This window comes from Varanus komodoensis, unplaced genomic scaffold (assembly GCF_004798865.1).
Source record: "Varanus komodoensis strain SLA01 unplaced genomic scaffold, ASM479886v1 scaffold117, whole genome shotgun sequence".
In the NCBI taxonomy this organism is placed as follows: domain Eukaryota; kingdom Metazoa; phylum Chordata; class Lepidosauria; order Squamata; family Varanidae; genus Varanus; species Varanus komodoensis.
Window position 1 is genome coordinate 597941 of NW_025335336.1, and position 26301 is coordinate 624241.

Consider the following 26301-nt stretch of genomic DNA (forward strand, 5'->3'; position numbering starts at 1 on the left):
AGCGCACGTTCCACGAAGAAGTTTAGTGTTGCAGCATCTTCCCGAAGAGCAGCCATTGCGGGGCCGCGGAGTGTCGCGTGGCCCGCCCCCCCCCCGGGCTTCTTGCCCGCGTGCAGCCGGCGGCGGCGGCGGGCGCGCGGCACTCCGGCAGCCCCGCGGCCGGGCCGGTTCCTGGCGCACCGGCGGCCTTCCAGTCGAAAGGCCGGAGGAGGCGCTCGGGGCCCGCTGCACGGGATGGCCGGAGGGCGGCCGCGGCGTGCAAAGGAGCGGCCTATGCGCGGGGAGCGGTCCGCGCTTAGCAGTCCCGGTGTACAAATGGAAAGGGCGGCCAGGGCCGCCGTGGTCCTCCGGAATGCCGTCTGCTGGACAGCCACAGACATGAAAGACTCCCCCACCCATTCTCCTGGGCTTCCTCTTTGGGGTGCGCGGCTGGCCCCTGCGGGAAATAGGGCCCGGTGCGGACCCGGTGGCTCCCCTTCCCTGGCCCAGCCTCAGGCTGCACGTACTGCGCTCTGAACCCCGCCGGCCGCACCCCCCCCCGCGGTGCTCGGGTGCCCAGGGGCTGGGGAGGTGTAATAGCGCCTCTTAGTGGGCACTGGAGGTATTTGCAGTCATGCTGGGTGTGGGGCAGACCCCTGATCTCGCCTTGTGTCCCGCCGGGGCCCTTCACTGGAGGGGCTGTTCCAAGAAGGCTCTGAGGCCACACTAGCTGTGGAACGGGCGACATGGGAAGCGCCTTCCCGGTGTAAAAGTGTCTCTAGCGCCTTGTCGAGGCAGCTGGCGGAGCGGGGGGGGGGCTCCAAGGCTGCTTGGAACGGCTGGGAGCCGGCGGAGGTGCCCCTGCTGTCTCCCCGTAGGGCAGGGGTTGGCGGCCTCTGTGGCTTGGTGCGCCCCCCCTGCGCCCTTGCCCCACCACATCGCCGCACCGAGAGCACCGCCCGGGAACAAGAGCCTGGGCTGCAGGGAAGGGGCCCTCGCGGAAGGCACCCCATGCACCCTCTCGCCCTAGGCAGGGGCTGCAGTGGGGCAAAACTAGGCTCTTCTCCCCCCTGAGGCAGCTGCGACAGGGCGAGGAAGAAGGCTGCGCGGGCAATAGGGACAGCGTGTCGGAAGCGGCCTCCTGGCCCGCTGGCCTGACCCCCGTCTCCACTCATGTCACCCCACCGTGCGGTTGCCCAGTTTTTCCCTGAACACCCTCAGCGATGGGCTCTCCAGCCCCTCCCTTGGAAGCCCATTCCACACCCTCGGGGTCCTGACTGTCAGGAAGAAAGGCTGACATCCCACCTAAGACCCGGTTCCTTTAGCTGTGCCCCATAGGAACGCATCCTGCCCTCCGCCACAGGAGAGAACGGCTCAAGGCCTTCTACCACATGACATCCCCACACATACCTAAAAGCCACAAGAAGATCCCCTCAGAGTCTCTTCTGCACGACGAAAAGACCAGTTCCCTCAGTCGCTTCTCCCAACCAGGCCACCCTTCCTGTGGTCCTGCACTGGCCCAGTTCTAACCCGGCCATGGCTCCCGTATCATGCGGAGCCCAGAAGTGGACACAGCACTCCAGTTGAGGGCGCACCAGAGTCGTGCAGGGAGGCATCAACACCTGCCTGGACCTGGAAGCCCCGCTTCTAGCTAGACTTCCAAGAGATCACCTTCTTAACCGCTGTGTCACACGGCTGGATCATGTTCGTGTTCATGATCATGCCTTCCTTGAGTAGGTTTTTCTGCACAGTTCACCATTTCTGGCCCTTCTAAACTCATTCCAGGCATCAAAATCATAGCAGGACACCTCATTTTTCTAACCCTAACCCTAACCCAGTGACAGTGAACCTTTTAGAGACGGAGTGCCCGAACTGCAACCCAAAACCCACTTATTTATTGCAAAGTGCCAACAATGTAATAAAACCTGAAAACCGAAGTTTTAGTTTAGAAAAAACAACTCACAGCCACTATATATATCCTTGGCATCGCACTGACTGGCCATGTGAAAGCTTGGACGAGTCACATCTAATGAGTCGCGGCTCGTGATGTCATCGCCTGGCGCCGCTACTCCTTTCCGAGCATGCGCATGGCCCCTGTGCGCACTGTTATCCGATGCTCGGCTGCTGGGGCGATGCTGGGTGACTTGGCTCGCGTGCCGACTGTGCCAGGCATGCCATAGGTTTGCCACCGCTGCACTATATCAACCATTTTGAGAGCATTATGCGAAAGCATGCTAAATGGTGTATAAATTCAATAAATAAATGGATAGAACACGCGGCCTCTGCCTTTTTTTTCCCAGCAGGGTGGGAAGCAGCTCAGGAAAGAGAAGCTGCTCGTGTCCCTCCTCCCCGCTTGTGGCTGGGGCAAGGCTGTGGCCGGCCCAGGAGGACCCGCTGGCTCTCTCGGCCCCCGCGGGCAAACGAGCCGCTTCGCCCCAGCCGGCTGCTTTGGAGGGCAGAGCCGGGCCTGCCCCTGCCCCTGCCCTCTCCCTGCCCCGCTGTGCTTCCCACGGCCTGCCTTGGCCCCTGGGCCAGTCTGCAGAACAGTGGCTGCCAGCAAGGGGTGGGCCGTTGCCAGAGCTTTCCGGGGCGGGGTCCTGTGCGAGTCGGGCAGGGAGGAGGCCAGCATGCCAAGTGGGAAGGAGGCGGCCCGCGTGGGGAGTCGGGGCCGTGCTCTGCAGCTCTGCCGTCGGAGCCGCACCTGCCGTTCCGCCTGTTGGCCGGTCGCCCCCACACCTGCACCTGCAGCCTGGAGGGCCTGTGGCCACTCTGCCTCCTCCGCAGGGCGCCCCGGCCACCGCTGCTGTCCTGACGGGCCCTCGTGGCGCTGCCGTTGCAGCGAGTCCAGCTTCCATCAGCCTCTTGATTAGCGGCAGCTTGGATCTGTGTATGGGCCAAGAAGTGAAGCTTTCCAGGTAGCTGGCAAAACGTGCTAAGAAGCACATACCGCACATACACCAAGCCGGCGTAACTTGACACGCAGACAGATTGCAAGGCAGAACGTAAACGACTGGAGCGGCCAAAACCCCCGCAGTATAACCAGACTGACACCAAAGTCATACGGCAGCCCGGAACTGCCTGCTCAGTATCGGCGTGGCGTCCGCGCTGCTGAAACCACCCGGAGGCCGCGTCCGTGGGATCCCGGTGCCGGTGGGGCCGGGAGGAGGTGATTCTGCCTGGGGCGGGGGCGGCTGCAGGTGCAGCCGCCAAGGGGAGGGCACTCTGAGCGAGTGGCGGGTGCAGGGGCCGTTGGCTCCTGAAGACGCCCGTGGATAAATCGCCCCACCGAACAGCCGGCGCGGTGCAGACGTCCAGGGCGTGGCTGCGCTGAGCCAGAGCACAGTCGGCCCTGCCCGGCCCGGCCAGCAGCGGCACCCGGGACCCCGGGAAGGACCCCCCGCTGGCCCACCTGCAGTGCTCTGCGGGCACTCGCTCGGCCCCGTCCGCCCAGGGCAGCCCCGGCTCCTGCGTACGGGAGGAGCAAGACGGCTGTGCTGCCTGGGAAGAGCTCGTGCCAGGCGATGCTTCTGGAATTATTTCTGTGTGAGCTTAGGGGATCACGAAGAGCAGGCTTTCTGGAGAATGGAACTTCCCGTTGCTCTGTGGCTCAGCATCCGCTCTGCATGAAATCTGGCCGGCAGGGTCCTGCCTTGTGTCATTGGCGCGGAACAGTGCGTTGCCTTTCAGTTAAAAGCTTGCTGAGCACCCGGGAGGGAGCCCCCAGGTGCCTTCATAGGCCCCCCCAGCTAAAATGCGGCTGCGCCTCGCTACGCAGTGCCTGCAGGGCAGCTCTTGGGCCATGGTTGCCGGTCGGTTCCTGAGGAATTTGCAGCAGAGTTTCGGGACCCAGGCATGCCCTTACAAGGGGCACATCGGGACAGTCCACGCATTAGTTGCATGGAGATGCCCCAGAGCCCGCCCCCTGCCCCAGTAGCCTCCGATGCCCCCTCTTCCCCCGCTTCCAGCTGTGCCTTTCCAACAAAACATGGCTTCGTTCTTCCTTGTCCTACTTGATTCCGGCATCCTGACTGCTGTCGGGTATTTCCGAGGACCCGTGACCACACCAGATGCAAAATTAGTGACTTATTGAAAGGGTGTGAAAGGAGCGAGGGGAGCGGAACACTTCCAAAACGCCTGATCTCTCCTCTTCCCGAATTCCCTGAGCAGCAAAAGTGGCTCAGGAGTGGCCCAAGTCTGAGAAGTGGCCCGCGCGGAGCCCCCCGGGGCTTCCACCCGCGAGGCAGGCCTCTGCCGCCCTGAGCTGGCCCTTCCCTCCCCGAGGTTTTCCTTGCACCACTCTGGCCCGGGACTCGTCCCAGTGAGGGTGTGTGTGCAGCTGCTCGGGTGCCTGAAGGGCCCGAGGGCAGGCCCGGCCCGGCCCGGCCATGGAGGAGTTGCCGGAGAGCCACGCAGCGCCGTCGCTCGCGCCCCTGCGCCCGCTGCAGAGCCCGGTGGGGACAGGGAGCACCCGGGGGTGGCCCAGAGGGTGCTGTGTGCATGGCAGGCCCCCGCGGCCCCCGGGTGGGGTGAGCCAGCGGCTGAAGATTGGATCTGGCTTCCCAGCCCGCCTGCTGCCTCTTCATGCACAGCTCCCTGTGTGTACAAGTGAGATAAGCGGGCGGCCTCCCGGCACACGTGTGTGCACACGCCCTGCTCCGCAAGCGAGGCTGGGCCGGGATGTGGCCGAGGGGCCGGCTACTCCGCGCTGCACCTGCAGTGGGTCCCCGGGATGCAAAGTCCCTGTGTCCCGGGCCGGCCCCCTTCGCCTCAGACGGGCTGGAGGCAGGAGGCGTGTGGCAGGGTGGCGAGGCAAAGGGGGTCGTGAACCTGGGGAGAGCCGGCGAGCAGCTGCTGGGGGTGCGAGGGGGCTGCGGCGCTCTCTGCGGGGGGGGTGCAGGGGGCATCTCTCGCCCATGCAGGCGGTTCACCGTAGCGACTGCCCGCGCAGCTGGAGGGCACTGAGGTGGGCAGCTGCTGTGCCGCCCAGTCCCTCGGCTGTCCCGGCGGAGTTCCTCCACATCACACGCTCGGGGTGCGCGAGAGACGCCCAGGGGCACTCCAGAGGCACTGCGATCTCCTGAGCAACGCCTTCCTTCATCGCAGCAGCCTTCACTGGCGTCGCTGCAGCCCAGGCTTGGAAGAGGTGCTGGGGTCTGAGACAGAACTTTAAAAAATCAAGGGTGCAGGGGCCTTGCTTGGCCTGTTGGAAGAGCTCTGGGCCGTCAGGTGCCAGGACGGCCCGGGCAAGTCCTTTGATCCTCAGGAGGCGCCTGTGCGGCCCAGCGGCACCTGCCCAGGGCCTCCCTCGGAACTGGCCAGGGGCGGCTCAGAGGCACAGCGGTTGGGTGTCGCGGCTCCCTGAGCAGAGCGACGTGCTGAAAATCGCATCGGACGCTTGGGAGGCGGCGGGAAGGAAGCAGCCGAGGTCGGGGCTTTCCTCTCAGCTGCCGGCTCCTGTGTGCATCAAAGCCCAGCCTGCCCCAGCTGGAGCGCTGCCACGGCCCGCCTGCCTCCCCGTGGAGCTGCTGCCGCAAGTCTCGGGAGGCCGCCTGCAAGCCGGAAAAGGGGGTGCGCGGCAGCAGGCCGGGGCGCACGGAGAACAATCGGGGCGGCCTGCCAGCCAAGGAGGGCCGCGCCCCCGCGCTCCTCTCTCCGCCCTGCAGCTCGTGTTTGCGGAGTGCTCTGCCATGTGCCTGCCCCTCCGGGCAGCTGCCCGGGCGCAGGGAAGGCCGGTGCCGCCAGTGCACAGCGCAGCGCTCCAGGCCCCCGGCATTCAGGGCAGGTGTGCGGCGGGCCATGTGCAGCGGCCAGGTGGCTCCGGTGCCGCCCCGGCACCCCCAGCAGACCAGACCCTTCACAGGGCCGGAGCGCGTTTGCCCACTGCAGGCCAAGCCTCCCGAGAACCCTTCGCGGGGCAACCAGCGCCCCAGCCCGTGGCCGCTGAGCTGGGGGCAGCAGGGGAGGCTGTGGCGGGCAGGCTGCAGCGGCCCTGCTCGCGGACCCCCGACGTCCCCACCTGCGCGTGCCCCGCTGGCCTGTGGTGGGTGGCTGCGGGTGCCGGTGAGGGGCAGGGCAGGTGGCAGGGGGTCTGAGCACCGTCGGAGGCTCAGGGCCGGGCCCGTGCTTTGGGCCTGGCTTCTGGCCACCAGGTGGCTTGGCCGGCCCAGGAGGCCCTGCAGGGGCCAGGAGCCGAGGCCTCATCCTGCCGTGCTGCAGGACGGCTCTCCCTGGGGGCTCTGGGTGCGTGAGGCAGGCCTGCTGCCCGTCAGGAGCCCCAGGCCGCCTGCGGTCCCGCACCTGGAGTCCAGCCCCGTCTGCGCATCCAGGTCGTGGCTTTTATGGCACGGCTTTACAGCTCTTGCAGCCCAGCTGGGGATGGCTCTAAATTAAAAGGAGAGGCCGTCTTAATGACATCTTTCCCGTCAACGAAGCAAGGCCTCCATTAAGCAAAACCATCGTGCCTATTCTGGGATGGGAGGAGACCAGAGAGACGCTGCGGGGCTGCGGGCACGCCGTGGGGCCCAGCCCTCCCGTGGGGCTGCCTTCTCCTCCTCCAGGTGAAGCTCTCGGAGACCTGAGCGTTCTGGGTGCCACACACGCCCCGCGGCAGGCCCGGCTCAGCCACGGCATCTTGCCGGGACACAGTCGCTCCACCGCGGGAGGTGCCCCCCGGGCCCGTCCTGCGCATCCCGCCACGCAGCTGCACGGGTGGGCGCTTGGGGCCGGGGCCATGGGAGGAGAAAGATGCTGCCTGGCCGCTTGGCCCTCGGGAGGGGTTTGTCTGTCTCGCAGAAGGGGCGGCGAGGAGCATCCGGGCAGCAGCGGCTTCCCGCTGAGGCGCTCGGGGCCTCTGAGCTCCGACGAAAGACAAGCGGGGCCACGTGAAGCTGCGCAAGGCAAAACGGGGAGAGAGCATTGCCTTCGGCAGCCCGAGGGAACGCGTGACTTGTGTGGCCTGGTGTCTCTTTTGTGATGAGGCTGAAGCGCAAGAAACTCGAAGGAGGACTAATGCAACACGCCAGGATGAGAAGAGAAATGTCATTCGTGGATTGCTCCTCTTGTTCAAGTATATCCTGCGTGGTTTCCTTGGCACTTTGATCCAAAGCAAACACGAGGAAGGCGCATTACGTACTGGCGGGCAGAAGGGTTTCTTTGGGACTAGCTGCTTATTTCAGAATTGAAAGGGGAGCAGGTTCCCTTTCTGAAGCAGGTTCAGAAAGGGACGGGTGCAAATACAGCCCTCTGAGTGGGGTGGTGTAACATGGTGTCCCGCAAGAGCAGGGGGTTGGACTTGATGACCTTCTTGGCCCCTTCCAACCCTACTGTTCTATGATTCTATGTGCGTCTGTATTAAACTTGAGTGTCATTTGCCGTATTTTAAAAATATTTCTAAGTCATTACTAGGAGTACTGTCAGTGCCATTTCTGGGCAAAATTAATGAAGATTAATTAGTGAAGATTAGTGAACCCTGGGGCAACCACATAAAGCCGGTGGATTGGAGGTTTAGGACAGATCAAAGGAAGCGCTTCTTCACACAAAGTATAGTTAAATTAGGGAAGCTGCTGCAACAGGAAGTGCTGCTGGCCGGCAAGCTGGCCGGCTTTAAAAGGGGATTGGACCGCTCAAGCGGGAGGGGGCGATCCGTGGTCACTGGCCCTGCTGGCGGGGCGCTTCCTCCCTGCGCACCCAGTGGCTGAGGCGCTTGGGCGGCGGAGGCCTTGCGCCCTCCTGCTGGGGGATCCCGTGGGCAGCCGGCTCGGCTCGCCCCGTGCGTGCGGAGGGCCGGCTGGGCTGGGCGGGCCTGGCGGCTGAGCTGGCGCTGCTGCGCTCGTGCAGGAGGCACCCCAGGAGGCGGAGTGGCGGGGCGTCCCGGGCAGAGCACAGCAAGGGCTTCTCTGGGTGGCACCGAGCCGAGCGGGGGCAGAGCGGGGGCGTCAGGGAGCGCCGGGGCTCGGCCGCATCGGGGGCTCGCGCGGCCTTTGCTAGCAGCCCCCCCCCACGCTTTTGGGCTGCCTCGTTGGCGCCAGGCGCGGCCGTGCCCACACGCCACCTGGGGGCCTGTGGCTCGCCACCCCGGGCCCCGCCTGTCCGAGCAGCGGCAGGAGAGCAGCCCGCCGTGGCCGGTCCAGTGTTCCGCTGGCTGGGTGGGGCGGGGCGGCTTCCCCCATCCGTCACAGCCCTGCTGGCGGCAAGGACACAGTGCCCCCCCACGGGGCGGGGGCCACCCTTCCACACGGTGCCCAGACTGGCTGAGGCCTGTGCTGACCCAGGGGGCGTCTGTCGTCCACAGCTGGCCCTTGCCGGCAGGGTGGGTGCAACAGAGGGGTGGGAATGGGGGGAGCTGCCACATCCCCCCCTGCTGTCCACTAGCGTGGGGGGGGGGCGCCGATGCTTCACAAGCCACGCTGATTCAGCCAGAGTGGGAGGAGGGATTCAGCCGCATTTTTCACCCATGGCCAAACTGGCCGGGAATGATGGGAGTGGCAGGCCAACCCGCTGGGGGGGGGGGCGGCTGGCTGCGGGCGGTTGGTGCAGGGTGCTGGCTGGGGCTGCAGAGTTCTGGGTTCAGTTGCAGTGCTCGGCTGACCCGGCCCGGCCAGCCTCACAGGGCTGTTGTGCGGGCAAAGGGGGAAACGCCGGGCTCAGTCCGCCCGCCTGGGCAGGGTGGGGGGCAGAGAAGAGGCCCGGGCAGGTCCGGTCCCGGGGCGCCCGGTCTCGGTGGGAGACGTTCCCCGGGCGGGGGGAAGCGGCGCTCCCCCCAGGAAGGCCGCGGCCGGGCAGGCTGGCCAGGAGGCTTCGGACGCGCCAGGGCTGCTGCGGCCCCCACGGGCTCCGCGCAGGCCGCGCCCCGCGTCCCCTCCTCTGCCGGGGCGGGCGAGGGCCGCCCGGGAGGACTATAAAGGCGGCGGCGCCGGGCAGCAGAGCTCGGAGCAGCCACCGCGGGGGCGCCGGTAAGTGCGCGCGGGGCGCTTTGTCTCGGCTGCTGCGGGACGCGCCGCGTCGGCGAGGCACTCGCGGAGCGGGGAAGGGAGGGGTCTGCGGGGGCCGCCGGGGCATCGGGCCGCGTCCACCGCGAGAGCAGGAGCCCCGGGAGCGGCTCGGCTCGGTCCGGCAGCGCGAGCCCGCCCCCCGCAGCCGGGCATGGGGGCGCGGAAGGGGCTCGCACGAGCCGGGAACCGCGCGGGCGGGCGGGGCGCGGGGAAGGCCTGCCGCCCCCCGCCGCGCCGCTGCTTCGGATGGGAAGCCCCCGAAGCCGCGTGCCGTGCGGAAGGCGTGGGAGGGGGCAGCGCGGGGCTCCTGCGCGGAGCCAGTGGCGGCCGCCGGGGAGGGCTCGGGAGCCGGGGGCGCCCCGCACGCCCCGGAGCGGCTCCTTCGTGCACGTGAGCCAAAGCGCTCTGCGAATGGGTCGCCGCGCAGGCCGAAGGGGCCGAGGCGCGCCGGTTGCTCCCGGGCCCCGCGGCGCCGCTCCCCGTCCCCGGGCCCTCGGCGGCTCTCGCGGGCAGGCCCCCGCCGGGCGCGCAGGGGAGCCGGGAGGCGGCGCGGACCTCGCTTGGTCGGCGGCCGTGTGCCAGGCGGGGACTCCCGCGCTCCGTGCCGGGGAAGGAGCCCCGCAGGGAGCGGCGGGCGGGCGGGCGGGCGGGGGCGCTCCGCTCCTGGGATGCGCGCCGGCCAAGGCGCTCTGGCTCTTGCCTCCCAGCTGCTGGCCAGCGGTCCTTCCCAGCGGCGGGCGGCAGGGGAGCCGGGCCAGCCCCAAGGTGCACCGCACTGTCCCGCCAGGGCTGCCCACCACTCGCCCCGGAGAGCCCCTCGCGGCACCCGGCCCTGCGCAGCCCCGAGCCGAGCTGTGGGACATGGCCTGGGCCTCGGCCCTTGCGTGCCGCGGATCTGGCTGGGCCGGGCTGCCTTCTGCGCGCCGTCGTGCGGCCCCAGCACCGGCCTGGGCAGGAGCGGGAGGCGCGGGACCGACGGCCTCTGTCCTTCTGCCGCAGAGCACCGGCCCACCATGCTGCTGCACTGCCTCCTCCTGCTGCTGCCCGGGCTGGCCACGGCCACGGCCCCCGCCCCTCCAGGCTGCCGGATACGAATCACCGCCAAGGGGCTGGAGCTGGGTAAGACGCTGGGGGCGATGGGCCAGGGCGGCCTGGCGGGCCTGGCCCGCCGCCGGGACGCGCAGGGTGTGGGCGCCTCGAGGCGTGGGGGCCAGTCACGCCCTCCCCAGCCCGGCCGGCCTGTCCTGCGGGGCAGGGGACTGACGCGGCCGCCTGCCGGGCCCTTGCAGTGAAGCGGGAGGGGCTGCGCTTCGTGGAGCAGGAGCTGGCGAACATCACGACGGAGGACCTGCATGGCAAGGAGGGCCACTTCCACTACAACATCAGCAAGTGAGTCGGGCGGGGCGGCGCGGTGCTGGCCAGCGCGGCTCCCGGCCAGGCTGCGGGGCTGGCCTCGGCCCCAGTCCGTGCTCCGGTGAGGAGGCGGCCCAGGTGCGCCTGGCCAGCGGGAGTGTGGCTCTGAGGGCGGGCCATGGGAGACGAGCGGGGCCAGAGAAGCCCGAGCACAGCAGTGCCGGGGGGGCTGCAGTGCCAAGGGGGCCCCCATGCACCCAGCCTCTGCCTTGGGCATCTCCGGCAGCCTGAGGGTGACCCACCTGCAGCTGCCTTTCTCCGACCTGCGCTTCGAGCCGAGGCAGCACCTGGCCTTCGACATCAGAAACGCCTCCATCAGCCTGCGCCTCCGGCGGCAGCTTCTCTACTGGTTCTTGTGAGTCTCTGCCGCCCCCGCCCCGGCCCCCCCAGCCGGAGCCCCCCTCGCCATCGCTCCTGCCACCCAGCAGTGGATCGGGAGCCCACCCGTCCCCGGGGAGCCCGCACCCACGTCCACGGCCCTCTTCCTCCTCGCCATCTGGTCCTCCCCACAGCGCCGCGAGGCCGAGAGACCCGCCCAACGTCGCCCGGGGCTTTCCTGGCCCAGGCACGTGCTGACCGGTGCCCCCGCTGCTGTGGCTGGTGGCCCGGGTCAGAAGCAAGCCTCAGAGCGAGCTTGCCAGGCAGCGATGGGGGAAGGCCCCTCCTGCCTCAGGCGGCTTTGTGGGAGCTGCAGGCCCGATCCTGCGTCTTGCACCCCCATGGGGTGTCCCCAGCGCAGCCCGGGCCACTTCCTTGTCACGGGGATCCCCCTCCAGTCACGGGGCTCGGTCAGGTTCCCCGGCATTTCCCAGCGGCCCACAGGCGCCCAGGGCGGCACGGTGGCGCCTGCCGGGCTGGGGGTGGGGAGCGAAAGGACTCGGCCCACGGGGAGCGCTCGGCCCCGGCGAGCCCCGCTGGCCCCACTCAGGCCTGTGCTCCCCCAGCTACGACGCGGGCTCCATCACCACCTCGGCCGAGGGCGTGCACATCCACACCGCGCTGGAGCTCTCCAAGGGCCGCGGCGGGCGCCTCAGGGTCTCCGCCATGAACTGCAGCGCCTCCATCGCGCGCATGAGCACCGGCGTCAGCGGCACGCTCAGGTACCCTGGCGGGGCGCGCCCCCCGCCCGCCCCAGGCTGTGGCCGTCCCTGGGGCCGCCTGAGGTGCCCGGTGCCCAGCCAGGCCTGCCTGTGAGGGCAGCTGCTCCCCCTGCCCAGGGAGGCACGTGGGGCTGAGCAGGCGGAGCTGGGGGAACGCCAGGGACTCCACGGAGCGCTTCTCTGCTTGCGGCTGGGGGAGCAGGGCAGAGGAGCCCCCGGAGGGAGGCCGTGGCCCGCGAGGGGCCTGGAGAGGGGCGCCTGTCCCCCCGCATCCTCGTGGCCTTTTCTTCTCCAAGGGACTCTTCCTGGTGCGGAGGGAGAGGGAGGCAGCCACGGGGAGCAAGCGTGGCTGGGGACGGGGAGAGTTGCTCAGCCTCCGTCCCGGAAAGCCCCGTGGGGAGGCTGCCAGGGGCACCGGGGTGGCTCAAGGGGCTGCTTGTGGGGTGGCCTGGGCGGTGGTGGCCAGGGAGGACTGCTGTGGGGCCGGCTCCTGGTGGGAGGAGTGCCTGAAGAGGAAGACTGATGGGTGTGGGGGGATTTCGCAGCCCCCTCCCCTCCCATGGCAGGCCAGCGGCTTGAGGGATGCCCCTTTGCCTCCTCCAGGAAGGTGTACGCGTTCCTGGCCGCCTTCGTCACCACAGGCGTGCGCATCCTCCTCAACCGGCAGGTAGGGGCGCAGCGGGGCCGGCCGGCCGGCCATGGAGAGTCGCCCCCGCCCCCGCACGTCCCCAGCCGTGGCACCCAAGCGGGCCAAGCGGTCAGCCGGCACGGCGGCCACGCGGGACGGCTCCCTGCGGCAGCACTCTCCTGCCCCCCGCTGCCTCGACCCCACGGAAGGGACGCGTGCCGCTTCCCTCGCCGGGCCCTCCCACGGCTTCCCTGTGCCCTGTGGGTGCTGCCCCCGCCACGTGGCCTCGAAGGCTGACAGAGGGCTTCCTGCCCCAGCCCCTCCTCCGGACCTTGGCAGGGCCTCAACGGGGCAGGCGCCGCAGGAGGCGGGAAGGCCCCTCTGCGCCCCCCGCTTCCCAGGAGCGCCTGCTTGGGGGCAGGCCCAGGCCCTGCCGCCCCTCCCATGGCCCCCCTTGGCTTCCAGATCTGCCCGGTGATGAACCACGCAGGACTGGTGCTGCTCAACTCCTTGCTGGACACGGTGCCAGGTGTGTGCCGGGGCCAGGGGCTTGGCTGCCGGGCTGGGGGCAGTGGTGCTGTCGGGACCCCCTCGGCCCGGTTGTGTGGGTGGCCAGAGGAGGCTGGGTGCCCAGGTGGGGCCGGCCCGGCCCGGCCCGGCCCGGCCCAAGCCACCGTCTCTCTGCCCCTTCCTGCTCCAGTGCGGAACCCGGTGGACAAGCACATCGGGATCGACTACTCCCTGCTGAGCAACCCGGCTGTCCAGGCTGACACCATGGACCTTGACTTCAAGGTACCGCACTGGGCCCCGGCTGGGCCGCACCCCCAGGCAGTGGGCTCGCTCAGGAACCTCTGCGACCGGCCGGAGGAGCGGTGACCGCGGAGGCGCCGGCCTGGGCGGAGCAGAACGCAGGCCTCCTCCAGTCAGGAGCCAGCCGGGCCGTCCTGCTGGCAGGGGCCTCTCCAGGGCCGGCCACCCCAGGGAGCCGCGGGGCCTTTCGGTGTCGCGTTCCAGAGCGCCTCTGTCCTCTGTTTCCGAGAGCACGAGAGCCCTGCTGGATCAGGAAAGGTCCATCCAGCCCAGCGCTCGGCACACCGGCGCAGACCAGCTGCCCACCGGAGCCCCCCGGCAGGAGGGTGCAAGGCCTCCTGCCCAAGCTCAGCAACTGCCGGACGCAGGCATGCCGGCTCTGGTCAAGGAGGTGGCCCACGGCCAGCCTGCCAGCCGCCACCGGCAGCCTCCCCACGCCACGAGGCTGCCCAGCCCGCTCTTCAAGCCGCCCCGATGGGCGGCCAGCAACGCTTCCGTGGCGGCAGACTCCTCGGTTTTACAACGCGCTGCCCCAAACCTCCCACCCGGCAGCCCCTCGCTCCGGCTCCCTTGGGTCCAAGTGTCGAGGGGGAAAACTGTCTCGCTCTCCATTTTCATTGCCTTGTGCGTTATTTTGATCACTTTGCCCGTGTCCCCCCGACTCGCCCTTTCCAAAGCCGAATGGCCCCAGCTGCCGTCGCTGCTCCTCGTGGGGGAACTGCTCCAGCCCCCGTCTCTCTGGCTCCCTTCCCTGTATGGCTCAGCCACGTGCTTCTTGGGCAGTGAGGGGAACTGGACGCAACATTCTCAGTGTGGTTGTAGCAAAAATGTGTATAAGGGAAGTGAGATTTGGGCAGCTGTTTTCTGTTCTGTTCCTAATTCTGCTTAGCACGGAGTTTGCCTTCCTCCCGGCGGCTGTGTGCAGGGAGGGCCTTTGCATCGCACTGCCCGGCTCTGTCCCAAGGCCCCTCCTTGATCAGTCCCTGCTCGCCCAGGTCCCATCAGTGTATGCTTGACCTTGGAGTTCTGGGTTGGGCTTTGCCCCAGCATGCATTGCTTCTGTTGAACTACATTTGCCAGCGTGGTGCCCGTTTGCCGGCTTGCAGAGACCCCCCTGGAGCTTGTCACAATCCCTTTTGGGTTAGTGCCCCCAGCAAACTTGGCCGCTCCACTGCTTATTCCTAATTCTAGACCCTTTATGAAGGGATTGGAAAGCAGTGCAACTGGGCAGCCGCTGGGAGCAACGGTTCAGCTTGGTGTCCCACTCTAAGCAGGGGGCTGGACCCGACGGCCTTCCGGGGGCCCCTTCCAACCCTAGTGTTCTGTGAGTCCATGATTCTAGCAGTCTCCCGGACTCCGCTGGTGACATCTCTCCACTGAGAAAAATTGCCATTTATTCTCGCCCTCTACCTTCCGTTCTTTAAGCAGACCTCCCCTTTTGTTCCATGGCTGCTCAGTTAGCGGAGGAGCCTCGTCAAAGCCCTTTGGAAATCCAAGTGAACGACGTCTGCTGGATTGCCCCCCCTGCACTTGCTGACCCTCCCAGAGGACGCCAAGTGCAGAAGCTGTGCTGATTTTCCGCAGCAGGGCTTGTCCCTCTGCATGATTACCAGTTCTATCCCAAATAACGCTTTCAAGCAGTTTACCCTTGAAAGCAGTTTCAAACAGAACAGCTGTTCGGCCAACTGGCCTGTAATTTCCTGGATACCCCTGGGCCTCTATAAAAATTGGTGCCACGACGGTTAATTTCTTGGCCCACCACGCACTACAGCTCTGCTGGGAAGCGCCATGTCGGCCACTCTGTGGTTCCCGAGAACAGCCTGCCAGGAGATTTGGCTCCCCCTAGCGGGGTGGGGTCCCAAATCCCAGCAGCAGCCTGGGGGGTCTGCTCAAGCTCAAGAGGAAGCATCAGCTACTGGCACTAGCGGGGGACTGGGCAGCTGCCGAGGAAAGGCATAAGGGAGGCCTCGGGGGGGGGCATGCCGAGGGACGCAGGGGGGCCGAGTCAGGGATGGGAAGGGAATCGAATCCCCAAACCATCTGCAGCCTGAAAGCGCACCCGGGGGGTGGCGTGGGATTGCCGCATGCAGCGTGTCGCTCCAGGGGCCCCCGGCTCAGCCTGCCAACAGCGGCGTCGCCCCCTGGGCCCTCCCCGCCCTCCGCTCTCGGTCAGAATTGTGCGGATGCGGCCCGTGCGGCCCACCAAGGAAGGGCGGGGGGCGCCCCGTCCCGCGAAGGGAGCAGCCCGCGCGGCCCGGGGCGAGCTGGGGTGGCGTGGGGCGTCCCGGGGCGGAACCCAGCCCCGTCCCCCGGGCCCTGGCCCACCCCCTCCTCCTGTCCCGCAGGGCATGTTCTTCCCCTTGGGGGGCTGGAACGAGACGCTGCCGAACGTGGCCGTGGAGCCCGTCATCCGGGAGGCGGAGCGCATGGTCTACGTGGCCCTCTCGGAGTTCTTCTTCGACTCGGCCCTCCTGGCCTACTACAGGGCCGGGCTGCTGAGCGTGCAGTTCGCCGGCGAGCAGGTGAGCCGCGCGGGGCCTTGCGAGGCGGGACGCGGGGCGGACGCGGGGCCGACGGCGAGCGCCAGGCCGAGGGGACGGGCCCGGCCGACGCTCCACTGCGCTCCTGTTGCAGGTGCCCACAGACCTGGCGGTCCTGCTCAGAGCCACCCTCTTTGGGAGCCTCCTCATAGCGGTAAGGGGGGGCGGGGGGCTCTGGGGCGTAGCACCCCTCCTCCACCCGGCCCTGCGCCATGCGGTGCCGCGGCCCAGTCGTGCGGCCCACAAGCCGTGCCACGTGTGGCCAGCGACTTGGCGGGGGCGGCAGCCAGGCCGGGAGCACTCCATCCGTCTGTCTGGGACGGGCTCTGCAGGGAACTGTAGTGGCCCGACGGGGCCTCGGCCACCTGCATGAGGGCCGGGTGCTGGCGGGGGGCGGGCGCAGCGGGGCAGCCTGTTCAGGACGAGCCCTGGGAGAGACCCCTCTGCTCTGCGAGGGCAACGGAAGCCAACGCAGCCGCTGCCCCCCCTCGCTGCGCAGCCGCATCAGCCGCCCGCTCGCAAAGCCACCAGCCAGTGTCCTCTCCGGGTGATGCAGGCTTTGGCAGGCGGGGGGCTCCTCGGGCCACAACCCCCACGGCCGTCCATGAGAAGAGCGCCCTTGACTGAGAGACTGAGGAAGCGACAGCAGAGGCCCGAAAGGGAAGCGGCCGCCCGCCCCTTCCCGCTCGCCTCGCGAGGCAGTTCTGCTTCCCCTGCTGTGGGTGCCCCGTGACGCGGCAGCGGTGGGGCAGGGGCCGGCGCTCCGGGGGGGCAGGCCCCCGAGGCCCCGGCCTCCCGGCTGCCCAACGCGCGATGTCTCGGGGCCCTCTCCGCCCGTGGCCGAGGGGCCGCCCCGCCGGAGCACCCCCCGTGCAGCTTCTTTCTCCCCCAGAAACCGTCGGTGGTGGACACGCCGCTGGTGCTGAGGCTCCACGTCTCGGCCCCCCCACGCTGCACCATCAGGCCCTGGGGCATGTCCATCTCCGTCACGGCGCTGCTCAGCATCTACCTGGCCCCCGCGGAGCAGCCCCTCGTGGCCCTCTCCAGCATTACCATGGTGAGGGGCGGCCTCTCAGTCCGAGGCCCCGCGCGGGGGGTGGGGCCGGACCGCTCCCCTCTGGGGCCACAGCAACGGGGCAGTGCAGTGGCCGGCGGGTGACCCATCCCGGGGGAGCAGAGGGCTGCGGCGGTCCCCCGGGGGGCAGGGGCACAGCCTGGAGCCCCCCGAGACCCTTGCGACCCCCCCCCTCTCGCGCAGGAAAGCCAGATGAGTGGGAAGGTGACGCTGCACGGGAAAGCCCTCCGGGTGCAGCTGGACCTGAACAGGTACTGACGGGGGGGCGGAGGGCAGGGGGCCCCGGGAGAGGCCCCCCGGCTCATGGCCCCCCTGCCACTGTGCCTCCTCCAGGTTCCGCATCTACTCCAGCCAGTCGGCCCTCGAGTCGCTCGCAGTAAGTGGCAGCGGATGAGTGCCTCGCCGGTGGTGGCCCCGGGCGGGGGGGCCCACGCTCCACCTCCGGAGCCTCCGGCAGGAGTTGGGCAGGCCTGAGGCGCCGCCGGGCGGGGAAGGCCGAGGCCCGGTGAGCCCTCAGCCGCTGCCTCACGGGCACTCTCCCCCCCAGCTGCTCCCGCTGCAGGCCCCACTGAAGACGCTGCTGCAGCTGGCTGTCATGCCCCTCATCAACGGTAGGCGCCAAGCCCGAGCGCGCGGGCTGCTGGCGGCAGGCCCTCCCCCCCCCCCCACCGAGGGCACGGGGGGCTGGGGCCCGGCCGGCTCGGCTTCACCCTCTCCCCTCCTGCAGGGAGAACGAGGCAGGGTGTCCAGATCCCGCTCCCGGAAGGCATGGACTTCGTGAAGGAAGAGGTCACCCACCACCGGGTAGGTGGCCTGCTCTGCGGCCCGGGCCGCCCCCCCCGCTGCCCCGGGGGCCTGCAGAGGAGCCCCCGCCCCTGACCGCCTGCCCCTCTTCCCGCAGGGCTACCTCACCGTCGGGGCCGACCTGCACTTCTCCAAGGGGCTCCGGGAGGTGATCGAGCAGCACCGGGGCACGCCGGGCTCCCCGCCGCACTTTGGACAGAGGCCCCTCCGAGGGCCATGAGGGGGCCTCGCAGGGACGGCCCCCCCTCGCCGTGCTCCAGAATGAATAAACCTGTTCAAACTACCACCTGGCTCCGGGCCCTGCAGCGCTCCCCCCCCCCGCGGCTGTGCCCTGCACCGGGCGCCCCCCCTCGCCTGGCTGACGCCCCCGGAGGGCCCTCTGCCAGGGCAAGCAGCTGCGGGGCAGGGGCCTTGCTAGACCGCTTGACCTGCCAGCCTCTCGCGGAAATGAGGAGGGGTGGAGACCCTGCCCCCTAGGGAAGCAGCCCCACCAGCATCACCTGGAAGCTGCATCTTCCCCCGCCCTCGCTCTCCCCCAGCCCGCTCCTTCCACGTGCCCCAAAGCTGCCGTTGCGCTGCCCCCAACAGCAACCCTGCAATGCAGGCCACTAGCGAAGGCTGGCGGGGGAAGCTCAGTTCCACCAGGCCTCCCAACCCGTGGCTTGGCCGGTGTCGCTGGGCTTCTGCGGCCGCCCGTGGCCCTTGCTCACAGGGCCTGAGCTGCCGCCGGAAAGCAGTGGCCGCGAGGGCCAGAGCTGTGGACACAGGGCTTGGCCAAAGCCCGCGGCAGGCCTGGGGCACGGGTGGCCTGCCCCTCCCAGCCACTCGGCACTGGCGGGGGGCCTCCCAGGCCCCCGCTCCTGTGAGCTGCCTCTTTATGGGCCCCCTGAAAGCTGCGGCTCCCCCACGGCCCGGAGGTGGGGCTGTGATAAACACGCTGCTCCTGCCAGCCACGTCCCACCCCGAAACCCAGCCAGGGCACACGGCTTCTCCAGCCGGTAGCCAAGGAAGAGCTGGAGCTCATCGTCCCGCAGCGAGTGGCCACGCTCCGGGGGAGGGAACGCAGCCGGGGCGGGGGAGGCTGCAGGGCCGGGCCCACAGGCGGGGTGCTAGTCCAGCTGCCAGCCTTCCCAGCACGCGGACCCCCGGCAGCCCCGGGAGGGGCTCCGTGGCAGGAGACCGGTCCCTTGGCTCTTATGCCGGCCCTTCAGGGCTCCCGCTGCCCCTGACAGGGGAAAGCAGCCCACAATGGGGGGGGGGCAGGGTAGCCCCAGGGCACCCAAAGGCCCGGACGAACCGCGGCCCTCTGCTCCCGGCAGCCGTGCCTGCCTGCTCCTCCATCTCTGGATTGCCCCGAATCAACCGGGATCCAGGCCCTTTTCTGCATGTCCCAGGAAAGAGACGCTCCCGGGGACGGACGAGGCGCAGCCGGAGGCTTCGGAGAAGGAAGGTGCTTGGCGCCCACTGCCACATCCGGGGGCTCCTGGCTGTGGGCCATTTAGTGGCCGACTCTTAAAAATCTGGCTGAAATACGTGGCCATTCGCTTTGGAAATAAGCCCTGGGGGCTGGCTGCTGGAAAGGGTCAAGAGGCAACTGGACAGCCCGCGGGGTGGGGGAGGCTCTCACTTGGAGTCCTGTACTTGGGGGGGGGGAGGGCTGGCCCCGACGGCCCCCTGCCACCCCCCAGCACTGCTCTCGCACGGTTCAGGGATCAAAGCTGAGCGGCTGCCGTGCTCCGTGGCTCGGATGTGCCACGCCTCCCGAGCCGCATTTACAAGAACGCGTGCCCCCCCCCCCAAACACGGTTTTTGGCACTTGGGAGCGATGGGGAGTGCGAAGCGTGGGGCTGACCTGCCGACCTCCCACACCCCACCAGCCGTTCGGCAGGCAGCCAGAGCAAGGCGGCTCCGCCAGCGGGGGCCCTCCGGGTGCATGAGCCAGAGCCCCCCCGCCCCCACTGAGAAGCAGGCCGAGGAGCTGGGACAGTGGGGGCCCGCTCCTCCCCGAGCGCTGCCTGGGGGCAGCTCCGGGCTGGGCCACAGCCTCTGCACGCAGGAAGCAGCTGCACAAGAACAGGAAGAGAAAGGCCAAGCGGAAGCGGGTGCTCCCCCCACGAGACTGCGGGAACCGGGGGGGGGGGAGAAGGGAAGGGGTGCGGATCATCCAGCACGGGAGGCGGGACAGGGCTGGCGGCGCCCATACCAGCTGCCCTCCCGGGGGATGCAGGGGCCCTGCAGCCAGACGGGACTGGCCCGGCCCGGCCCGGCCCCACGGAAGACAGACTCGGCTCCCTTCGGAACAAGGTTTAATGGCGTGGGGTGGCCACAGTCTGGTGGCGTGGTTCGAGAGGGAGCCGGCTTCGGGCAGCCCCCTCTGCAAGGCAGAGAACTGAGGCGAGGAGTGGTCCCTTCGGGGCGGCGGCGGTTGCTCCCCGAGAACAGTGCGAGAGTGCAAGGCAGCGGTGCGCAGGGCCCGTCCAGCCGCAGAGCAGTCTGTGCAGGCGCCCGCCCCGCCATCGTCCTGGCAGCCCAGAGCCACGGGCGGGAGGGCTGTGACGGTACGCCCCACGTCCGCCCCCCCGGCAGCAACGGGCGGACGCGGCGGTCCCACCGGAGTCCAACTGGCTGCACAGTCCGGCGGGGCTCGCACCCACTGCCCAAGCGGGAAGCGGTCTCTGTGGGGTGGAGGCCATGCCGTGGGCCCCAGGCTAGTAGGGCTGCTGCGTGATGAAGCGCTTGAACATGCTGAAGGCTGCGCGCGGCTTATCCGTGGGCACCATGTGGCCTGCACCCTGCGGGGGGGGAGACACGGGGGCAAAGGTTGGGCGCCGTCCGGAGGCGAGGGGAAGCCCCCCAGCCGGGCCTCCGCCGCCTCCCGTTACCTTGACGGTGAGGAAGGCGATGTTGGCGAACTCCTTCACGAAGCCCCCGATCTGGTCCTGCCCGTTCTCATCGGTGAAGATCCAGGGGCGCCGAGACACGGCCACCTGCGGCAGAAGCGAGAGGCGGCTCAGGGGGCCAGGACCAGGCCGAGGCCTGGCGGGCGTGCCGCGAGCGAGCACTTTGGAGCACGCGGGAAGGAGAGTGCCGCCAGCACACGCGTCCCCCGCGGGGCAGGCCGCCCGCCATCGCCACGCTTCCTGGGCTGCCCTGTGGAGACCGCCTGCCTGGCCGGGCCGGAGAGGCCCAGCAACCCCCAAGCAGGAGGGCCCACTCCTTCCCTGGGGCAGCCGGCAGGACTTTCCGGAAACTTTGGTGGGATCCAGAGCACACGAGGGGCTGGGGGGCCCTGCCTGGGGCGAGGCCATTGCGCCTCCGGAGCCGGTCGGCCTCCTGTGGGGCATCTTTCCCAGCCCCAGGGACTGAGGCCATCCCCGCCCCCCCTGCCCCCCCACCAGGCCCACAGAGGCAGGGCATCCCGTGCGGCCCGGCCCACCTTCTGCTGCAGCGAGTCCACAAACCATTCGTCGCCCAGGAAGTTGCAGGCCATGTCCACGTCCCCGTTGTACAGCAGGATGCGGTATTTCTGCAGCACAGAGGGAGGCAGTGAGGGGGGCACGAAGCGGCCTGCCCCTGGGGGCAGGCAGGCGGGTGGGCGGCGGGCTGCGGGGCCACGGGCTGCTGCCCACCACTCACCATGACACTCAGCAGCTTCAGGTACTGGTCATTCATCTTCATGTACAGTCGCTTGTAGCCCCGGCTAACGGCAAAGCTGCAGAAGGGAGGTGGGGGGGGTGGGTCACCTGGCCGGGGACCACCCGGCCCAGCCCCTCGGGGATGCCCCCCTGCACGCCCCCAGCCCGGCTCTCACCTGCACATCTGCCACTCCGGGGCCCCGTCCACGATGTGCAGAGCCTTGCGCACCTGGGCGTCGTTCATGAAGGTGGAGGGGGCCGTGGTGTTGGTGCAGGGGGGGGTCCAGCCGCACACGCTTCCGGGCAGCTGGCAGCATGTACAGGTTCTGGGCAAGCAAGCAGTGGTGGCGACTGCCTTCGTGCCTCCCAGGCCACGGGCGAAAGGCGTGCCCAGCCCCCCACGCTCCCCGTGGCACGCCATGCCACGGCACCCACCCTCCTGACGTGGCCCCAAGGCAAGGCGTGTGAGCGGGCTCAGCCCGGGATCAAGAAGAGGAAGCTGGCGCAGAGGGGAATTCCCGCCGCCTGCCGAGCTTCCTCGTCCGACTACCCCCCATCCCTGCACCCGGCTCCCGAGACCGCAGGCCGGCCACCCCGCACCCAAGTCCCGGAAAGCTTCAGAGCCCCGGGGCCGGATCAGGCCAAGGGCCCTCTCGCCCAGCATCCTCTTTGCGCCGTGGTTGCCCAGGGAAGCCCACAGTGGGGCAGGAGGGCGGTGGCCCCACCTGCCCAGGCTTCCTAAGGGCGCACTGCTTCTGAGGCGCAGGCGTGCGAGGGCAAAGGCGTGCGAGGGCGCAGGAGGAGCGGGCTGCGGGGGAGGGGAAGCGCGCATTCCTTCACCACACGCACATCCCGCCTGTGTCCTTGGGAAGAGCCAACGGGGCCGGCCCCCTCCTCCTCCTCCTCCCCCTCCTCCCAGCCTTCTCTCCCGCGAGGCAGGTTGTCCCACGGGCCCTCGGGAGACCCCAACCGGGCACAGAACCCGCCCGTGAACTCCACAGCTGAAAAGCCTCACAGCGGGGGCACGCTCCCCCTTGCGGGGGGGATCTCACCTGCCGCCAGGTGTAGCGCAGCGGCTGCCAGATGAAGTTGTTGCCCATGTCGTGAGTGACCAGCACGCCGTTGTCGTACCTGCCGGCCAAGGGAGCCCACTGAGCTCCCCTGCAGCCAGCGGCCCCTGCTGCCCACCCCAGGAATGGGGGCCGGGAGGGTGGGGGCAGGCACGGCCCGCCGAGGCGGCCTCCCCGCAGCCGGCCTACCTGTATCTCCCGGGCACTCCGCCAGCACACGGGGCGTACAGGTTGTAGATGTTGAGGCCCGACTCGTCCACGATGCGGATCGTCTCCGCCATCTGCAAAAGGCCACGGGGAACGCTGTGGTCCGGCCGCCGGCCAGGCACCAGGCGGCCCCGGGAGCCCCTGCGCGACGCCTGGAGCACGTGTCGCCACACGGGGCAGGCGCAGGGCAGCCACGGCCTGGCGGCCCAAGGGGCGGCAGCGGCACCGTCCCGCCGAGGGACACCGGCTGCAGGGCCCCCCGTCCCCCGGGCGGCGCCCACTCACCGCAAGCGTGCAGTTCGCGTCCTTGTTGTCGTGGAAGTTGCACTTCCCCGCCGAGCAGCAGAAGGCCTGCAAGTCCGCCCAGAGCCTGCGAGGGGAAGACCGAGAGGCCGCTAGCCCCGCCCCGCCCCCGCCCCCACCGGGGGGCTGGGCCTCAGCGGGGCCCCAGCGGGGCCCCCACCGCCTGCGGGCGCCCAGGCCAGCGGGACGCCGCCAGTGCCAGCCCGGTGCTGTGGCACGGCCGCTCTCCGCTGCCGATCCTCACCTGCTCCCGAGGAGGCCGTGATAGTAGGCAAAGTAAACCAGGGAGTTGTCATTGGTCTCGTAGCAGGACAGCCCGTTGCCCACGGCGATTCCCTGGAACACACGCACCAGCCCTCAGCGGGGAGCCTCTTCCCGGGGCGGGGAGCCTCTTCCGGGGCGGGGGCCCTCCCACAGCAGCACCGGCACGGGCGCAGCCGCGCTGTGGCCTGGCGGGCGGGCGGGTGGGCGCTCATCTCCGGCCGCTCCCTCCGCCCACACCGCGGCCCCTGAGGCAGCCGGAGTTCCACCGGGAAAAGCGACCTCCTGGGGTGCCTGCTGCAGGCCTGCCGGTGACGCGCCCCGGGCTGCCCTCCCCTGCGCCGTGCCCACCGAGGGCACCGCGCCAGGAGACCACGGCTGTGGCCAGCCCTCCCAGGTGGGAGGCAGCAGTGGACACCCCACCCCTGGCCCCTTCCTCCTCCCCCCTGCTACACCAGCACCCCCCAGCCACCGGGAGGGGCAGGGTCCCCCCGGGCCAGGGGAGGCACGCACCTTCAGGTTGAGGGCAGGGTCCTGCATGACCCACTCGGCCAGGGTGGGGATGTAGACGCCCCCGTAGCTCTCCCCCGTCAGGTAGAGGTCCCGGCTGCCGTGCTCCGGGTAGAGGCGGAGGAACTCCTTCAGGGCCAGGTAGTTGACGCGGGCCACCTATCCGAGAAAGAGCGGGGGATGTGCCTGGCAGGTACAGCCGGCGACCCGCGAGCCCTGGACCCAGTCCCCCGCCCGCCGGGCCGCGGCAGCACGCACCTCCGTGTCATTGGTCCGGTAGTCCTGGCTGTCAGAATAGGAGTACCCGACCCCGACGGGGGACTCGAGGTACAGCATGTGGCCAAGCTGCAGAGGAAAGCCCGCGTCACTCCAGGAGTGCCCAGCCCCCAGGGACACAGCCGGGGAGGGGGCCGCAGCCCCCGGGAGCCGCCCACCGGGGCCATGCCGGCTGTCACCGCCCCGGAGCAGGAAGCCTCCCCGGACTCGCAGCCACCACTCCCGAGGTGCCCATGCGCCGGGGGGGAAGGGGCCTCACCTTGTTCCAGGCATAGTCGTTGTACTCCAGGGAGGCGCCATCGGGCTGGACCTGCCAGAGCAGAAGCGGAAGTCACTCTCGGGCACCTTCACACATCCAGATTCCCTCCCCGGCCGGTCTCTTACTGGCCACCAACTGGGACCATGGATGCACCCCGGGTGGCCTTCCGCAGCACCCACGGCGAGCCCCCCGGGGCGGCAGAGTGTATGCGAGGGGGCCGCCCTCGCTTGCGGCCCCACGGGCTTCCCAGTGCCGGCCGGCCCAGTCGCGGGGCGGCTTGCTGCGCTCCCACCGAGGGGCGCCCTGCAGACAGCCGCCCCAAGTGCGGGAGGGCTGCGCCGTGCCGCCCCCCCCCCACAAAAGGTGCCCGCCACGGGCGCTGGCGCCTGCTCTCTGAGCAGCCAGGAAGGCGCTGCGCGCTACACACCGTGAAGGGGCCGTGCTCCGTCAGGAAGCCGGCCACGGAGCTGCACCCGGGGCCCCCGTTCAGCCAGAGCACCAGGGGCTTGTCGGCAGCGTTGCCCTGGGCCTCCACGAACCTGCAAGCGGGCAGAGGGTGAGGGTGAGGGCGAGGCCGGGCCGGCGCCAGGGCCGCCGCTCCTCCTCCGCGCCCGAAGGCACCTGCGGCCGGGCGCAGCGCCAGGGCCGCAGGAGGGGGAGCCGCGAGAACCCGCGCCCGGCCCGGCCCGCCACGAACCAGTAGTGCAGGTGCTTGTCCTTCTCGACGTCCAGGTAGCCCGAGAACTGCTTGAAGGCGGGCTGCTTGGGCAGCCCCGGCAGGTACTTGATCTCGTGCCCAGGTGGAGCCGCCCCCGCCCGGGGCACCGGGGCCACGGCCAGCAGCAGCGGCAGCAGCAGCAGCAGCGGGGCAGGGGCCATCTGCGGCAAGGGCCAGGAGCAGCCGGTCGGCGCGGAACGGCCCGGGCGGCGCCCGACGCGCGGCAGCCCCCTCGCCCGCCCGCCCGCCCGCCCGCCGTTGGACAGGCCGGCCCGTCCCGCGCGGGGGGGGCGGGTCGCCCGCCGCCAAGCCCCGCCAAGCCCCGCCAAGCCCGCAGCTCACCGGTCGGTGCTTCGCGGCGGCGGCTCCGCAGGCGAATGGGGAGCGCACGCGACTCGCCCCTCTCCCCGGCGGCGCGGTCACCTGACGGGGGCGGGGCCTCGGGGGCGGGGCCGGCCCTGGCGGCGGGCCGTATTGGCTGCTCGCGCCGCGCGGCCCTACCGTATTTCCCCCCGGCCGCGGCGGGCCCCGCGAGGAAGCGCGCTTGCCGCCGAGCGCGTGGGCTTTGCGCCTCCTCCGCGCAGGGGCTGCCCGGCGCGGCGCTCTTCCCGGCGGTCCGGTGGCCGCTCGTGCGAGCAAAAGGCCGCCCGCCCGGCTGCGGCCGCGAAGGCCCCGGCCAGGCACCGCGAGCGCGGGCGGCGGCAGCCCCTTTCGGCGGAAGGGGCCTCCGTGCGCACGGCCTTCTGCGCCCCGGGCCAGGTCCGCAGCCCGGCCGGACGCAGAGGGGCCCCTCCGGTGCAGCCGCCGCTGGGCCCCCAGGCGGCCTCAGCCGGCCCTCCGCACTGGCGAGGGGCGGCTCTTGGCCCGCGACGCCGCCAGCCCCCCCGCACCGCCCCCCGCTCCTGGCCTGGCTGGGGGCCTCAGGCCAGAAGAGGCAGCAGCCGCCCCGTGGGCGCCGCCTGAATTGCCGCTCGCGCTTGAGGGTGCAGGACTGGCTCCCCAAGGGGCCCAGGGAAGTCGGGGCAGGGGGCCGTGGGCGCATGGGGGGGACCCCGGCTGGCGGGCCGCTGCACCGCGAGCCTCTGAGGTGCCGCAGGCGTTGGCTTCCCCACCTCGGCTGGCGGCGGCAGGCATGGGCCAGACGGGCTGGTCCGCCTGGCCAGGGCAGGGAGCCCCAGACCGCAGCCCCACCTCGCCCGGCTCTGCTGCCCCAGATGCGAACCGGGGCAGGCCCGGGCCTGTCCTGGTGCCGCAGCGCGACAGAAATGGGCCTCGGCTGCGTTGCAGGACGTGCACAGAGGCCGGCGGCCGGCAGGGCCCTCGTGCCCCAGGGGGACTGCCACGGCCGCCACGGCCTTTCCCCTGCAGACGGGCGCAGGGCACACACGGCACCGGGTCGGCTGGGCAAGCGGGGGATTGATGCGGAGCGCAGAAAAACGTACCCGGCGAAGCCGGCCCAAAGGCCACCTGGCCTTCCACTGCGGGCGCAGAGGCTGCGAGGAGCCTGCTCGGGGGCAGGAGCCGTCCTGCCTGGCCGTGCGGCAGCGACCGGGAAGGGACAAGCTTCCTCACTGCCAGAGCAAAGCAGCAGTGGGGCCAGCTGCCCAGGAAGTTGTGGGCATTCAAAAAGAGACCGGGCAGCCCTCCGAGGGGGGGGGTGACCTGGCACCCTGCACCAGCAGGGGCTGCCCGATGGCCTTCCTGGCCCCTTCCAGCTCTGCTC

At 70.0% G+C, this 26301-nt stretch overlaps 2 protein-coding genes across 2 annotated transcripts; one reads left to right on the forward strand and one right to left on the reverse strand.

Moving 5' to 3' along the window:
* The first annotated feature begins 4364 nt into the window (after nucleotides 1–4364).
* On the forward strand, nucleotides 4365–17622 carry LOC123018846 (phospholipid transfer protein). Its single transcript, XM_044421280.1, has 18 exons — nucleotides 4365–4430; nucleotides 5449–6019; nucleotides 8820–8930; nucleotides 9969–10088; nucleotides 10259–10358; nucleotides 10609–10737; nucleotides 11327–11482; nucleotides 12086–12149; nucleotides 12576–12639; nucleotides 12811–12902; nucleotides 15266–15442; nucleotides 15555–15614; nucleotides 16353–16517; nucleotides 16719–16786; nucleotides 16869–16911; nucleotides 17083–17146; nucleotides 17263–17339; nucleotides 17437–17622. Exons 1-18 carry the CDS (start codon nucleotides 4365–4367, stop codon nucleotides 17557–17559), a joined length of 2250 nt encoding a protein of 749 aa, XP_044277215.1. The 3' UTR covers nucleotides 17560–17622.
* A 2010-nt stretch (nucleotides 17623–19632) lies between these two features.
* Nucleotides 19633–24989, reverse strand: CTSA (cathepsin A). The gene is given in 16 exon segments (XM_044421309.1): nucleotides 19633–20131; nucleotides 20222–20326; nucleotides 20776–20865; nucleotides 20976–21051; nucleotides 21151–21254; nucleotides 21256–21300; nucleotides 22027–22105; nucleotides 22234–22325; nucleotides 22537–22621; nucleotides 22799–22890; nucleotides 23329–23484; nucleotides 23584–23670; nucleotides 23861–23911; nucleotides 24288–24399; nucleotides 24558–24739; nucleotides 24921–24989. Coding segments are annotated over 15 exon segments (1440 nt in total). The 5' UTR covers nucleotides 24921–24989; the 3' UTR covers nucleotides 19633–20047.
* Nucleotides 24990–26301: the final 1312 nt, after the last annotated feature.